The sequence below is a fragment of the Aulostomus chinensis genome, chromosome 5 (assembly GCF_037954235.1).
Source record: "Aulostomus chinensis isolate RoL2024-O1b breed Wild chromosome 5, RoL_Achi_v1.0, whole genome shotgun sequence".
In the NCBI taxonomy this organism is placed as follows: Eukaryota; Metazoa; Chordata; class Actinopteri; order Syngnathiformes; family Aulostomidae; genus Aulostomus; species Aulostomus chinensis.
This window is the reverse complement of record NC_141324.1, coordinates 12323007-12340020: the sequence shown is the minus strand read 5'-3', so window position 1 is coordinate 12340020 and position 17014 is coordinate 12323007. Positions and strand designations below refer to the sequence as shown.

General features: G+C 41.2%; 1 protein-coding gene across 1 annotated transcript; it reads left to right on the top strand.

The window, feature by feature from the left end:
- Positions 1-4625: 4625 nt before the first annotated feature.
- Positions 4626-15259, top strand: ddr2b (discoidin domain receptor tyrosine kinase 2b). Its single transcript, XM_086204983.1, has 16 exons — positions 4626-4701; positions 5846-5948; positions 6356-6593; positions 7162-7309; positions 7397-7499; positions 7627-7810; positions 8095-8335; positions 8423-8488; positions 8974-9110; positions 9215-9425; positions 9648-9871; positions 10061-10188; positions 10649-10846; positions 11369-11603; positions 14451-14600; positions 14685-15259. The coding sequence occupies exons 1-16, from the start codon at positions 4626-4628 to the stop codon at positions 14817-14819; spliced, it is 2577 nt and encodes an 858-aa protein (XP_086061109.1). The 3' UTR covers positions 14820-15259.
- The last annotated feature ends 1755 nt before the right edge of the window (positions 15260-17014 follow it).

Below are 17014 nucleotides of genomic sequence, written 5' to 3'. Positions count from 1 at the left end.
TGGTCTTACCATGAGGGCAGCACGGTGGTCCAGTGGTCAGCACTGTTGCCTCACGGCAAGAAGGTTCCTGATTCAAGCCCCGGCTTGGGCATGGGGTCTTTCTGTGTGGAATTTGTGTGTTCTCCCTGTGCCTATGTGATAGGCTCCAGGGCCCCCACAACCCTTACCTGGATAAGAAGCAGAAAATGGGCTTACCACATTGAGGTGACCGTTTTTGCAAAGGAAAGATAAGGAAAGTGTAGTCACTGGCTTCAAATGGTCAGAACTTTTCAAAACTTCATATGTTGTATGAAAGTTCAAGCCTGTAGACAACAGGCTGAGTTTGAAGACCCACTTCAATTCTCCTTTTTAGCTATTTTGAAGCATTCTCATTGGTCTTTAAATTGTGATTATGATGTTTTTAGCCCAAATCACAAAACCTGTGCCATTTTTGCTTCTACAGAGTGCCAGTAGCTCATCAGCAATTCGCCTCTCAATGTGTGGTTTGTCATTTTGCTAAGACCAAGAAGCCTTATCTATTGATCCCTCACAGCAAAGTGTTTCGATAGATTATGAAAGCTAAAGTCATTATCTTTCTTCTTAGCATTGCAACCCACTACAGCACATACGTGTTTATCTGCCATCGTCTCAGAGTCTGAGGCTCAGCGGGGTGGAGCAGGGCAGGAGTTTGTGGCCTGCCCAGTGGCTTTGTGACGTGTGAAAGCCAGTCTGCCTGATCTTTTCGGGTCTGCCATTGATTCACTGCGATTTGAATCCAAAATGACCCAGAAATACAATTTTGAGCTTAGTTTTCTCATGATTTGTCCTCTAGAATCAGATAAATGTCACATGAACATGTGAACAACTCGTAAAACATGATATTCATCAGAGTGGGTCTTTAAGTCTTAGTCATATTGCCACCTAGTGACTACTGGGGGTAATTCTGTTGTAACCACAATGATTTGATTCACATCAAAATTATACTGTGAAGTCTTCACATGATGTACAGCAACATATTATATGTAAAAGCTTGTTCTCTTTTGACACTTAGTGGACACAGGAAGTGATATTTTCCCCACAGTGCAGTATTCGTGTGCACCTTCATACAAAATCAAAATACTGTCATGTTTCACTTCCCTCTCACTCTACATAACAACCACTACCTCTGGGATGTGCAGGGGTATGAGTATCCACTCATCACTGCTTGCTGCTTTAATTGGGATCTGCACTTGAAAGTGCCAGGAGCCATTAGTTCACCTTAGCACAGTAACGTGCTCTCTAAATGCTTTCTAGTTGCTCGGTAATCAGCAAGTAAAATGTATCAAAATGAAATAGACCAAGAAATATGAACGCTTCCAGATAAGCAAGGATTATGATATGTGATCGGCTGCCTTTGTCATCTGGACAATCACACGATCTGGGTAACTAATTGACCATGATCAATCATTATTTTGTGGCTCTATTGTTTCGTATTTGGACACACAGTATCTGTTAACATTGCCCTTGTACCATAATCCTGTTTTAGTGACCCACTGCCATTAATATTCTCAGCCATCCACTCACGTTGATCCACAGGAATTGTGATCACAAAACATATATGCCACAACAATTAACCAAATCAATCAATACAACAACAAAAACTAGATTAGAGTTCACTAAATTCTCTCTGCTGCATCTCTTTTTTAAAGCTAAAGAAATGAAGCCTAAAATTTTTCCAGTCGTATGGACAAAGTTGGGGAATTTTGACAATTTTGTAAATGTTTGCATTATTTATCAAATACAAATTGGTTCTTTCAGTTTTTCATTAATTTCATTTACCACTAAAACCTACGTTAAAGAAATGCTGGAGGGTTTTTGAAAGAACAGCAAAAATATACCTGGCAAAAAAAAATGTTAACCTAATAACTAGGTTTCATTAAAAATGATAAATTAATGATTTTCTTTTTGGTATTAAAAACTATTTTTTCATTTTATTTAGACTTAAAGTTAAATTTAAGAAATTAAGAAAGAGGGAGAGTTTGTCCTTCAAAAATCCACAGGGAAATATACCTGCAGCTGTGTGTACATGGAGTCTATGACTAAATTATCACAGTAAATCAAAAAAACGATCAGTGTTTGAAGTTACTGGTAGGTGTTCTGGAGGTTTTAATCTTGGGATTAAATAGTCATCGAGATTAGAGTGGATGTGTTCATGCCCATTGGCCTAAATTCATTTTATTGAGTCATTATTCCAGTCAATTGCGTGGTTGATATTTTCGGTCATGTAGCAGGTGGGTGGACGGGTCAGGAAGCACGATGACTCATCTGACGTCGATGCCCTCTCCCCTTGCTTCTTTCAGCGTGGTCAACTGTAATAGAGTCACACATGGACTTGATGGAAAGATTTCGATTTGACTGAGCCAGAGCACAAAGACAGAGCCTCCCTCCTTGTTCTCGCTCCCTCTCTATCTTTGTGTCTTCATACGAAGCAGCAGATCTTATGATCTACTGCATAGCAGAAAGAAGCAAAATACCTGAATGTACCTTCAAGATTGGCTCCATTCAGCACTGCTTCTTACATGATGCTCGTGAGCATGTACTTTGTGATTGTCAGATAGGTGTCACCACTTTAATGACGCCTCGAGGAAGAACAAGAGGTAAATTGGTCAAAGAGTGACATCTTAACTAAACTTTTCAACAGAAGTCATCCTGATCAAAATCTTGTCTATTTTTTATTTCTCCTTTATCCATTTCATGTACATTTGGTTTTTCTTCCTTTAAGAAGCTTTCATGGGTATTTATGTTGCTGAGTACAATTTTTTTTTAGTGTTTGATTCTGACCAGTGCGATGTCTCAGTCCTCAGTGAGTTTGATATTTCATACGTTTTCTCATATATACTGTATATTCTTTTTTATTTTGCAACTGTCTTATAAAACAAACATATCTTTGTTATCTTATATTGCCTTATTTTATCTTTTCATATCTTATTCATCAGACTTTTCAAGGATTATCTTTGTTTGCTCACAATGTGATTGATGGCTTTGCTGTAAGGTCAGAGTTGTGGGATAAAAGTCAGAATTGTGATTAACAATCAGGATGACATACTGACATTGACACACAACCCATGGCCCCATCCCGCAAATGACACTGTAAAAGGAACTAAATAATGGCAAAAAAAATATCTCAAGGTCTCTTGAATACACACCAAACTCGCAGTGTTAGTTTTATTTTTTATTATTGTTTGACGATGACCTCACACTGACCACCAGTATTTAGAACCAAAGACTCCACCACCATCTTTCTCTAGACAACATCCATACAATTTATGGTCAGACTCATCATAAGCGATTTAAAGAGGTACACCTGAGTTAAACCTAATGGTTAAACACTAGGGAAAAAAAGAGAACATGCCCAGTTTGAAGAAGACAAAGCAAGATAGGAAACACAGGCTCCCAAGTCCTAAAGTTTTATAAATTGTTGAGTTTTAAAGTTCTTAAAGGTGAGTTTTAAAAAGCAACCGATTGAAAGAATAAAGCAACTGATTAACAGAACACTTCTGCAGCAGCAACTTGACTTTAAATATGCACCGTGACTCACTTTGTTTGTATCATAAAGCATCATGTGTCCTCAGTAATGGGCAGGTTCTTGAGAAGGAGCTCAGTTCTTGTTTTGCCAGTAGCTCTCAGTGAAGGCTGCCAGATCCTGCTGCTCTCAGCTGCATCCGTGAGCCATAATTGAAACCATTTGCGGATCAGGTGGAATTCTGGAATTCTGGCCTCGCTTCAACATCCCAAAGTGTGTTATTTTCTCTGTTTCTTTCCAGCCAGAAAGAGGCTGTTACATCAGCCTACATTTTCCCACTCTCTCTCTCTCTCTCTCTCTCTCTCTCTCTCTCTCTCTCTCTCTCTCTCTCTCTCTCTCTCTCTCTCTCTAGTCTAAGAGACTCCTACCAAGGACGAGGTCAGTGACTTGTAATGCTGCATCAAGTCACAGCAGATGAGGAATATTCGCTCAGACAGATGGTTTCATAAAAAGGACTTTCAAAAGTAAGTTCGATCCATCTTTTCTAATACGACACTTCAGTGGCTTTGGTGACTACTGAACAATGTATTTGTGTATAGACAGTGACATCATGCAGGAAAATACAAATATACAAGGAACTGGTTTTATTTGTATATCAATCTATTCCCAAAAATTCAGTAGAATGTCATTTAATTATCATGAAGTCATTCATACAATTCTAGCACATGCATTATAGAATAAAAAATGACTGCATAAGATTTTAACTTATTATAATATGTCTTATTAAATATTTAAGTGGATGACAGAAAACAAACTTACTTTGAACTTTAAGAAGACCACATTTATAGATATTTGTACTGACGTGAGATGGTGCTCTGATCGATGTGTTGTCAAGGTGTAAGTACGACACTGAGACCTTTGAAGGGCTTCTACATGCAGGAAAGGAGAAAGCAGGGTTACAAGGAGTGTATTTGTGAGTCACATTTGAGTTTTAGGAGGTTTAACTTGGGCGCTCCCTGCTCATACTGAGATGTAATTGAGCTCATTGAAATTTAGATGTACAACATATGATTTTGCAACTTTTTGCAAACACTCATGTACAACCATCTTGGTTGATATAGGTGCGCAGCTGCTTAAGAAGGTCATGGAGGTTCAACCGCTCAAACACCATATTGTATTTATCCTGCTGGTGGCCACAGGACGATCTCAAGTCAACCCAGGTAGATATTCATCTGACACTGACAGGAGAGGTATGTCTTGATATCAAGGTTCCAACTTGATGACTGGGAATCTGAAATCTTGGGATGCTCTCTCAAACTGCTAGTTCTCTGTACTCAAAGTGGTGCAATCAGTGATACAGTGAGTTAAATGTGTGTGTGTGTGTGTGTGTGTGTGTGTGTGTGGTGTGTGTGTGTGTGTGTGTGTGTGTGTGTGTGTGTGTGTGTGTGGGTGTGTGTGATGAAACCAGCCAGTGTGGACATGTCATACATGAGCTCAAAATAACTTTTTCATACTCCTGAGGGATTGACATGATGACAAGATGGACAAGGAAAGCAATTTTAGGTGGGTGGGCTTAAAATGCAAGAACGCACTGTGTGTGTGTGTGTGTGTGTGTGTGTGTGTGTGTGTGTGTGTGTGTGTGTGTGTGTGTGTGTGTGTGTGTGTGTGTGTGTGTGTGTGTGTGTGTGTGGTTTACCTTATGGTCAGACAGCAAATATCCTCAGAACAGGCAGGCCTTTCACAAGCAGGAGGCATTCAGAGGAAAAAAAAGTTAGAAAATTTGTAGGTGTACTTGTAGGTAACTCACACAGCTTCGCACTTAGAATATTTTCCTAGTAAAAGGCATATTTGTTTCAATGCTCCGTCAAGTACATGTCGAGCAATTCGGTTGGAAGGTGAGTAAAACACAGACGTCCCATTACTAGGTAGAGTTGGTCGGAGTAAACTCTGGTAGATGCAGTCTCAGTTGCCCTTTGTCATATAGACATTATGTTGTGCATCTTGTTATTGTCGATCCTTGGGTTCATGCCCAGCAGATGCAAGTTGTAAAAGTCCAGAATGTCTCTCACGTGGCTGCGGTGGAACTTTTAAAAAAAGAGTGAAAACTGAAGAGCAGGCAGTTCATTTTTCTGACACTGGCACCTACACAGTGATGCCTCTGTTTGGCTGCAGAGGCCTGCAGCCTGCAGGAAGGAGGCCGGGAGGGGGGACGCAGACGCGCCCTGGCCACTTAACTGCACACAACACTGGAAAATACATACATAAGGATTAAAACTCATGAGAGGGCTTCCTCATGCTTACAGTTTCTAACAAATATGAGCCATAGTCATGATGTGTATCTGTGATTCTGGCTTGTGTTTGTAGAGGTGTGTCGTTATCCTCTCGGGATGACTGGAGGCCAGATTCAGGATGAAGACATCTCTGCTTCAAGTCAGTGGTCTGAGTCAACTGCTGCTAAGTTTGGAAGGCATGTTTGACAGTAAATTTTATTTTCTGTCATCTCAATTTATTTTCACTTTAGCAAAATAATTGAAACCATAGTTTTTCAATAGAGAGTGTGTAAGTTCTATTACAGCACTACTGATCATGGTCCAAAGATAATACAGAGTAAACATTTCCATTTAAATATCAACTAATTCTATAGGGGATCATGTTACTAATTATATAACACTTTACAATAAGGGTACATTAATAACAGTTAATGCTTATTATTAATTCCAGTTATTCATGTACCCATATTGACAAGTGTTGCTTATAATCTTGCCCTGTCTTATTCTCTCCTCTTCATTTATGTTATCATTTTTCTTTCTTTCCATGCCTCCTTAACTCTTTGCCCATCTGTTCTTTCAACCTCACTTATCTTCTGCTCTTCAGACTTGACTTTGACAATGGAGACGGGGATGGGGCCTGGTGCCCTGACATTTTGTCAGAGCCTGACGGCCTGAAGGAATATCTCCAGGTTGATCTGCGCTCGCTGCACTTCATAACACTCGTGGGCACACAGGGTCGCCATGCTGACGGGATGGGGAATGAGTTTGCCCAGCGATACAGGATCAAGTACAGCCGCGATGGCAGCAACTGGGTAGGCTGGCATGACAGAAAAGGAAGGCAGGTGAGCATGTCTAGATAAACATCATCACTGCAGCCTTGCAGGAAGTGTTATTTTGAAATCCATTTTGGATCATTACCAGGTTTGCAAGAGTAGAACGGGATTTTCAACTGGCAGGTGTGTGAGGAAGAGGCCGATTTGAGCATAATTTTGTTTCTTCAGCGAACATAATCGCTGCGACAAAAATGCCTGTCTCTCTACACGGTGCCTTTTATCGGCAGGAGGTTGAGGTTGAGCTGCCCGTAATACAAAAGTTTAACTAGAGTCAACCTTTGGTGATTTCTGGTGACACTGATGGAACAAAGCACTTTATGGTGATATGATTTATTGAAAAAATATTGTCCGCAACAACTCCGGTTCTATGTTGATGGCATTAAGTGCAGTATCTAGTGTACTTTTTACGTTGAGTCAGACTTGGTTCTGCATGTCCCAGCAACTGCTATACAGAGAAGTGCAGTAGGGTGGGCTACAACTTTATCACCATTACGTTATTACAAATTAAATACATTATTGATTTCATTTTTGATCCATGATTTACTTCATCTGAATATTGTCACATGCTTCCTCCCAGGTCATTGAGGGGAACAAGAATGCATACGATGTGGTGCTGAAGGATCTGGAGCCTCCCATTATAGCTCGCTTTGTCCGCTTCATGCCAGTGACAGACCATTCTATGATAGTGTGTATGAGAGTGGAGCTATATGGCTGTGAATGGCTGGGTAAGTCATATGTATCACTTCATTTAGTCAAACTATCAACATGCAGCATATTTTTGATGAATCAACATTTCCACATTTTCCATTTAGATGGCCTGGTGGCCTATAGCATCCCAGATGGGCACCAAATGATCTACAGAGGCCTGGATGTCTACTTTAATGACTCAGTGTATGATGGCACATCAGCTGAAAGGTCTGTATTTTACTTATACTGGAAATCTGGATTTGCTTTCCAAGGAGTTTTGTCACAGTTTCAGAACTGCATAAATTTACACATTCCTGCTCGTGACTTTTTTTCTTTACATCTGTTCCTCTACCAGGCTGACAAAGGGGCTTGGTCAGCTGACGGATGGCACCTGGGGTCTAGATGACTTTCTTCACAGTCACATCTACGGCATGTGGCCAGGGTACGACTATGTGGGCTGGAGCAACAGAACCTTTCCCAAGGGTTATGTGGAGATGACCTTTGAGTTTGACCATGTTCGGAATTTCACCTCCATGAAGGTGAGGCATCAGTGCAGGGAGTGGTGACACTGTGGATTTCAGAACTGCTGAGCTAACTGAACTGAGCTGCTACTGAAAATTTAACTGGGTAATAAAATTTGTAAAATGAAATAAAATATCCCCGCAGTATGAAAATCAATCCTTTATCCTTAATCAGTTGGAGGGCGCTGTAGCCAGAGGCCAGAGAGGCAGGATAATATTTCTGCTTATAATCTCCCTTCTGACAGGCTTTTTGCAAGAGGTATGCATATATTAACTATTAACCCTTCAACACACACACACAGGTTCACTGTAATAATATGTTCAGTCGAGGGGTGAGGATGTTCCGACAGGCCACCTGTTACTTCCGGTCAGGATCTGATTGGGAGACAGACCCTGTGTCCTTCAAACCTGCTGTTGACCGTGTGAGCCAAAGCGCGCGTTTTCTCACCGTGCCCCTTGGGGACCGCACAGCAACAGCCATCAAATGCCGTTTCCACTTCAGTGACCTTTGGATGCTGTTCAGTGAGGTGGCCTTCCAGTCAGGTAAAATATTAAATACATCACCTGGCTGATTTTAGGGACTGCTTCCTGTCTGATCTAACTCTTCATCTTTCTCTGTTCCTCTCATAGGATCAGCAGTGTACAACACATCTCTGTCTCCTCGAAAACACGGACACCCAACAAACACCCTACCAGGTCAGCTTAGCCTCCTTGTAGGTGTGGCTTTTAACATTGATGATGATTTCAAAAGAAATCAGGGGAGACAAACTGTATGTGATGTATGAAGGTGTCATGTGGTAAATAAAACCTGCAGAATTCTCAGTGAACCTTGAATATCATCAAGACTATATTCAATATTGAGAAACTGTTTATGTATTATCTTTCTTAATTGGAATTGAATCTTTGTAATACATCTTCAGTGAGTGTGATGAAGAGCAACTTACTTGTGTTATGATTCATTTCAGTCTGAAATTGCAGGTAATTGGTTAAAAAAATAATTGGCTCTATTGTTTTCTGATCAAACAGTGCCCCCTGCTGTCGTCATGTGAAATCCCTGGTTTGTCTTACTGCTCTTAGTATGAAACATGAGGGATGTATTTATTTCAAGATATAACAAATTGTGACTTGAGCTTTGATGGGTTTAATCAAATCCATTTTAACTCCCAACTTTTCTTTGTCAGGGGATGATCCAACTCATAAAGTGGATGACAGCAACACCAGAATCCTGATTGGCTGCTTGGTGGCTATTATTGCCATTCTCTTAGCTATCATAATTATCATTTTGTGGCGGCAGGTCTGGCAAAAAATGCTTGAAAAGGTGTGAAAATCTTTTTATTTGACAGAATAATGTAATCTAATCCAACCATGTCTTCCTTCAAGAACATCTGGTATTTAAATTGTTGTTTTAACTGGATAATCTAGGCGTCCCGTCGTATGCTGGATGATCAGCTCACAGCTCGTCTCGCTGTGCAGACCCAGGCCTTCTCCTTCCTCCACTCTTCTTTGTCTAGCGAGAGTGGCTCCACTTCCAACTCCACCTATGAGAGAATCTTCCCTCTCTGCTCTGATTACCAGGAGCCCTCACGCCTCATCCGGAAACTGCCTGAGTTTGCCCAGTCTTCGGAACATCTTGGTAAGGTGGCAAAAGACAGTGAGGAGGTCCTCTGTACCTATTACAGCAGCAACAACCTATGAATTAATTAATAGAAGACAATGAATCAATAGCTATTTTGACATTTTTTTAAGAAGGCAAACATTTGCTGTTTCCAGTCTCTTAGATATCATGATTTGATGCTTTTGTATGACAGAAAAGACAGTTTGACTAAAGAATGTTTGTGTATCTCATCCGCATCAGGACCGAGCCCCTCCTGCAGAGGCCTTGCAGTCGGTGGTTCAGACAGTGCCCCCCATTATGCCGAGGCTGACATTATCAGCTTGCAGGAGTCTTCCGACAGCAGCACCTATTCCATCACAGCTGTCAACATTAATCTCTTCACTGGCGCTGATTCCTCTATGAGAGAGTTCCCACGAAACAAACTCACCTTCAAGGAGAAGCTGGGAGAGGGCCAGTTTGGAGAAGTAAACTCAGCTTTCTAGTTCTACTTTAAGATGAATTTTTGAAAACAAAAATTCAGTGTCAATATTATGTCGTTAATTCAATGGAATGGATGTTGCTGTTGGCAAATGAGCAACACATAGATGTATTAAACTGAGCTTTATGGATGCTTTTAAGTAGCTGACACACTGACAAATAGTTTGGTTTAACAGGTGCACTTGTGTGAGGCAGATGGCATGGCAGACTTTTTGGATGAGGATGAGTCAATTGAAGGATACAATGAGTTACCCCTGCTGGTTGCTGTTAAAACACTGCGGGAAGATGCCAACAAGAATGCTAGGTAAGCTGTTGTTGTACAGCTAACTGTGATTTTCCCATCCATCCATCCATCCATTTATCCTGTTAAGGGTCGCAGGGGGGTGGAGCCTATCCCAGCACCTTTCGGGCAAGAGGCAGGGTTCACCCTGGACAGGTCGCCAGTCCATCTCAGGGCCAACACATAGACAGACAACCATTCACACTCACAGTCACACCTACGGTCAATTTAGAGTATCAATCAGCCTCGTCCCCTCTTGATGTCTTTGGACTGTGGGAGGAAGCTGGAGTACCAGAGAGAACCTACACTGGCACAGGGAACACATGCAAACTCCACACAGAAAGATCCTGAGACCAATCCGGCACTTGAACCCTGAACCTTCTTGCTGTGAGGCGACAGTGCTGACCACTGCGCCACCTGCGATTTTCACTTCAGATGAAATAGATTTTGCTGACAATTTAAAATCACACATATTGTGCTGCAGGAATGATTTCCTGAAGGAGATCCGCATCATGTCGCGTCTGAGGGACCCCAACATTGTGCGTCTGCTGGCTGTGTGTGTTGACACGGACCCTCTGTGCATGATCACAGAGTACATGGAGAATGGAGACCTCAACCAGTTTCTCTGCGATCTCAGGTTAAAGGACAACGAAGATGAGACGGTTGAGCCAGATGAGATCAGGTGTGTTCATTTTTAAAAGTGGTACATCGATCTATGAGTGTGTTTTGAATTTTCAAGCACATAAAAAGACTGGAGACCACAGAGACATTTTCCCTCCAGCAGTACTTCTTTGTTTCTCCAGAGGACAGGAAGAGTCAGCCATGTATATCGAGCTTGACACTAATGGAAACTGATGGCTAACAAATAATCCACATGCACGTCTTCTTTATCCAGCTATATGCTCAGTAATCCATAAACACTTACAGTTATTTTGTTTTCAGCTCATATCAAATCTTTGTTCTTATGGATGGATAAGGAAGATGTCGATTATACTGGAAAATGTGCTTGAGAATTGGAAAACTGATATTTTTTGGGCAGTTTGGTTGTTGTTAGTTGTCAGACACCATTAATCTCAAGCCAATTATACAAGGTTCATGTTCCTATTTGTGAGTACTTGCACATCATTTTGTAATAATCACAAGAAAAGAATATAGAGCCATGTACACTTACGACTTGTATTTCCTTCCCTCTCTTGATCTTCAGCTACAGTAAATTGATAGGAATGGCTGTGCAAATAGCGTCTGGTATGAAGTATTTGTCCTCGCTCAACTTTGTCCACCGTGATCTGGCCACCCGCAACTGTTTGGTGGGTAAGAACTACACTATAAAGATTGCAGATTTTGGCATGAGTCGCAACCTTTACCGGGGAGACTACTACAGGATCCAGGGCCGAGCCGTGCTGCCTATCCGCTGGATGTCTTGGGAGAGCATCCTACTGGTGAGTTACAGGAGTAACCATGATGAGTGCGAGACAAAAGGAAGTCCAGCTTTTGCTCACGACATAAAAGTTTTCCAGCACTGCTTGTGGTGAGGAGTTTACAGTGGACCAATGGAATTCCAGTCCAGCTTGAGGACAGACAGCCTATCAGACATTAAAAGCTGTTTTCACTTTCATTTCATTAAAAGTTTCTTGGGACTGAGTGCTTGATAGAGCCCTTTGACAGCAAACACTATGCCATTGCGGGAAAAGAAAAGATTGCAATTAATAACGGTAGAGGAATACTTCACCCCAAAAAATGTATTTTGTCTTTCAAGTACTTATAAATACTGTAGATGTCTTAAACTAAAAAAAAAAAAAAAAAAAAAAAGTTGATTCCCTCCTGCATCACTAAATTGTGACTCCAGGATGCAGAAAGAGCCAGGAACATATTTTAAGCTTGCAGATAATGGTGACTGGCAGTTAACAACAGCTGCAGCAAAAAAAAAACAAAATAAAGCAGCGCAAAAACATCTCTATACAAACTTTTGAGCGTATTAGTGTGTCTAACATAACCCATGTGCTCTTTATCCTGAGCTCTGAAATCTACAGACATGAAGAAGCACAGAGTTGATTCAACTGCCAGATTGTCATGTTCCACACACATTAAATTTAGAAGTGGTATCGTTTGTGATGCAATTGAAAGTTTGCAGACGGACGTTCTTTGTTGTTTTGTAGCTGCAGCTGTTTAGTTACCTATCTCCAAGCTTAATGCACATGAGTGGCTCTTTCTGCATTCTCAGAGAAGTGACACAAGAGGGAAGAACTTCCTTGGGAGCTCAAAACACCCATTTGTAAGTATTTGAAAAGGCAAAAAAGAATTATTGCTTTAAAAATGGCTGAATCTCATGAGCCTGATATTTCGCATGCAGGTGCAACAGAAGGGGGTCCTTGGAGCTCTCGTGTGAAAAAGATTAGTTTAATGGTCTGCTGTTTGGCTATTGATCCTGTTCTTTACATGAAACTAACATGTCCTACTAGTTTTTTCTGGTAAGATTAATATTTGGCCTTGTTCTATTCAAGTGTCCTGGTGATGATTTGAAAGTGACCCAGCATGCAAAATATTAGGACATGCAACAGCAGCAGCAACAACAATCCATCATTTTTTTAATAGCACCTCTGCCAAGGAAGTTGTTTTCAGTCCAAGGAGGGAGGGGATGGGCACGGGCTAAGGAAGACCCAATTTTATCTTCATTAATTTCTTAAAAAATATTGCGTGGACCTTATCAGGTGTCTGCACTCCCTGATCTCATCCCTGAGTTTTTTATGGAGAAAGTTTTCGATTGTAAATGCTAATGATATGTATTAGTGTGTGGCACGAAGTTTCAGATCATATGTGCTGTGCATTGTGTTGTGAAGAGGATTAACTTATATTGGTTATGATAATAGTTTCATTGCTTTTGCTGGAGATGTTGACATCAAACCCGCCTAGTGACAACAGATGAAAACCGGCCTGGTGGCTAAATCTGGCGTATTAACATCTGATAGTAAATGTTCATTAATATGCATTGTCCCAATTAAAATGAATACATTTCAAATCTGGCATTTCTATGATACTTCACTACTGAGAAAAATGTCTATGTAGGAATGTAATTGTACTCCGTTACATTGTTCTTCCCTGTAACTGTGCAACATATTGGACTAAATTGAGCAGATTGTATACAAATGTCAGCAACAACACAACATTCTTCTAAATGCTCAAAGGATCAGTTCATTCCATCCATCCATCCATTTTCTACAGCTTAACCGGTTAAGGGTCGCGGGGAGGCTGAAGCCTATCCCAGCAGCCTTCAGGCAAGAGGCGGGGTTCACCCTGGACGGGTCGCCAGCCCATCATATTGCCATAGAGACAGACAACCATTCACGCTCACAGTCACACCTACAGTCAATTTAGAGTATCAATCAGCCTCGTCCCCTCTTGATGTCTTTGGACTGTGGAGGAAGGAGAACATGCAGACTCCACACAGAAAGATCCCGTGCCCGAGCCGGAGCTCGAACCTTCTTGCTGGGAGGTGACAGTGCTAACCACTGCACCACCGTGCCGCCCGGATAAGTTTATTGTTGAACTAAAAAAGACAAAAACAATCCATTAATTGCTCTCATAAAAGGTTGGAGAGGATGATGCTGGGCAGATGAGAACTGATTAATTGACAAGACACAGAAAGACTGTACTCGAGCTGGGACTCAGACCCGTATCCTTCTTGCTGTGAGGTGACAGTGCCAACCACTGTATGACTCTGCCTCCTGAAAAAGCATCCCTCTGTGTTAAATTATTAAAAATCGATATCAAATTGGTTGAAAGTAAAAAAAAAAAAAACATTATACAAATATGTCTGTGTAGGTTCTCATTCATCCAGGTCATCGTAGATCGAAGCGAAGTAAAATCTGGTCAACTGAACTTCCGTCCAGTTGACCAGATTTTACTTCGCTTCGATTATACAAATATAAATTGCTTAGTCACACATTTCACTGTAACACGCACTTTATTTCTAGCAACTGATTTATCATTTCAACTTGTTAAGTAGATTATTATGAAGCAGACTGTTGTCACTGGACAAACTACGAAGGTGACCTAATAGCACCACCTGACATCAGACCCCTGATTTGAGAATACAGGAGACACACAAATGCCACGAATAGCATTTGTGGCACCAACATTGCATTCATTTGAGTAAGGTCAAGGTCAGGCTCACTCACTGACTTTATTTGAAGGGAATTTTTTTTTTCTTTAATGCTTCCCCTGCTTTATCTGACATGAAGATTTTCCATTTTGTTTGAATTCAAGATGTCCTTCATCTTCATCTTCAGGGAAAGTTCACCATGGCCAGTGATGTGTGGGCATTTGGGGTGACCCTGTGGGAGATCCTGACTCTGTGTAAGCGGCAGCCCTACTCACAGCTCTCTGATGAGCAAGTCATTGAAAACACTGGGGAGTTCTTCAGGGACCAGGGCAAGCAGGTGAGAATGGATTTGATTTCTATAGTTTCACAAAGCCTGATTTACCAGGCATGTCTCTCATATTTGTGTCTTAATGTTCCAAAGGTCTACCTGCCAAAGCCTCCCTGTTGTCCTGATGTAGTGTACAATGACCTGATGCTAAGCTGCTGGAGGAGGAACGCCAAACAGCGCCCAAGCTTTCAGGATATACACAATCAGCTGGTAGAGAGTCTGGTGTAGCAGATGGGACATATTTCACCCTGTCATGCACTGTGTCAGTTGTTCCCTTCAATCTGGATTTCCTCTGAATAAATAGCCAGAATAAAACTATCAGATATTCTGCATTTGTATTAATCTTGCTTTCCATAATGGTGCTGTGCATAAGAACTGCCAAGAGGACATACTACTTACTAGCCTTACTTTGCAGGTATAATTTCAATGAGCTCTATTCTCACAGTATAATAACACATCTGTGTATTTATTAATTTCCTGTACTTCATAATCTCTGTGTATTTATAGAGTAGTCCATGGCCATTCTTAGTTCGATTCACAATTGTGAAACATTGTACAATTCATACGAGGCTTTTCATGTGCACATTTAGAGATTGTCATAAGAGATCTTTTTTTTCGATATTTATCTGTATTTTTTGAAATTTTAGAAAGATGTTGATTGTTTTCTTGATAAGGATGTCTTTTATTCTGCAGCCCATTTTTGTTTTGTAAATGTGCAAAGTTTATATTGTTTACAATATATATTGTTGAAGTAGAACCAAGACAAATACCGTTCAAACCAAAGTTTCTTGTACTTAAATTAATAAAGATGAAATTGTTAGTCCACATCCGTGCAAAGCTTTGAGTTTTTCAGTGTTGCCAACTTGGCGACTTTCTCGCTAAATCTAGCGACTTTTCCTGGTGTTATTTGAGACTTTTCTGACATTTGGAGACTTACGTAAAAGCACTATCTTTGTTCCGCAATTCATGTTCCCGGCGAGCGGTGGGCTCTTCCTGCTCCGCCCGAAAGTAGTCACACACGGGCGATCACAGCCTCTAGAGGCGAGGCAGTTTGCAGTCAGGAGAGGAGCAGAGACCCTCACCCCTCTGCGTCCAGGAAGCAAATTAATCGCGCATGCGCAAAGCCACCGACGAGATCCCACTCTTGATCGGACAGCGGGATGTTAAATAAACGTAAAGGGTCATTCATTTCATTCGTTGTAACCAAATCACTGCATTATACAGTGTTATATATGTATATTATATATTATATATTATATAAACATATAATAAAACATTTAGTTTTTTGTCTCTACTGCAAAGTCTCTCCTACAGCAGCCATGGCATCACGTTCACATTATGCAAATTAGGTGATGAGGTCATTTGGCGACTTCTAGCGACTTTTAGGACAACCAATAATGACTTTCCTTACTGAGGAGTTGCCAACACTGCATGGAACTGACTGATATCTTCCTCTTGCTCCGGCTGCCTTCGAGCCGTAGAAGTGAAGGTAAGCTATTTCCATACGGCTATCGGTGTTGCACAGGCCCGTCGCAACAAGGCAAGCAAACCAGGCAAGTGCTCGGGGCCCCCAGACATCGACTGATTAGGAACTAAATGCAATGACAAACTGTCTGACCCACTCTGCAACTGTAGCGTTGGGAAAATGCACACTGTTCTCGGAGGCCCCCAAAATGAGGGGCCCTGCCCCCTCCCCTACATGTTGCCGCTTCTCCCTGAAATTCTGCCAGCCAGCCAAGGGCGCGACGCCTGAGCTTCCGATTTAGCGGCGCTAAATTTAAAAAAATGAAGCGAAGTTATCCATCGGGAAGCCAAAAACGAAAGAAGAAAAAAGACGAGGAGGCAAAGAAAAAACAAGACACCGGTAACTGATAGTTTGTTTGATAAATTAGCCGTTTGAGTCTTCAGTCTTGCACAAGTGCTGCTGCTGCAAGTGACGTTAGGCAGACAAAATAGGCTCGGCCATGGGTGATGTTTGTTTTAGCGACCTGGCTGGCTGGCAAATGCTAACGAACTTGAACAGTTTCTCTCTCTGTGTATATATTACCTAACGTTATTACCACTGGAAACACCAATGTTAATAAAACACAGTTGTGTAACAAACAGTGTTGCTGGCTGCTGCAGTGTTGTGACTAACGTTACATATTCAGCAAGTAACGTTAGTAAAATCTCTATATAATTACGTTTAAACTGCATAAATGAAGCAGTGGTGTTTTAGCAACTTTTACGACTCTTCTTGTTCCGACTGGAAACGCTACTTTTTTTACAACAAAACTCCACCCATGTACTCTGGTTGTTCACTGTCTTTAAAGCATCAGGTGTCTTAATTTTCAAGCAGAATGCTTAAATCTGTGACAGACTAGTCTATGGTTAAGCTAAATCAGTGTACTAAACATTATTGGCTTGGGGTGTTGATTAGCAGC

What these genes read in the sequence shown, in the direction of transcription:
- ddr2b (XM_086204983.1), top strand. Translation starts at nt 4,626, where the DNA reads ATGGAGGTTCAACCGCTCAAACACCATATTGTATTTATCCTGCTGGTG. An exon ending in CCAGTCTTCGGAACATCTTG is followed by an intron (nt 9,426 to 9,647) that starts GTAAGGTGGCAA and finishes CATCCGCATCAG; the next exon opens with GACCGAGCCCCTCCTGCAGA. An exon ending in GATGCCAACAAGAATGCTAG is followed by an intron (nt 10,189 to 10,648) that starts GTAAGCTGTTGT and finishes ATTGTGCTGCAG; the next exon opens with GAATGATTTCCTGAAGGAGA.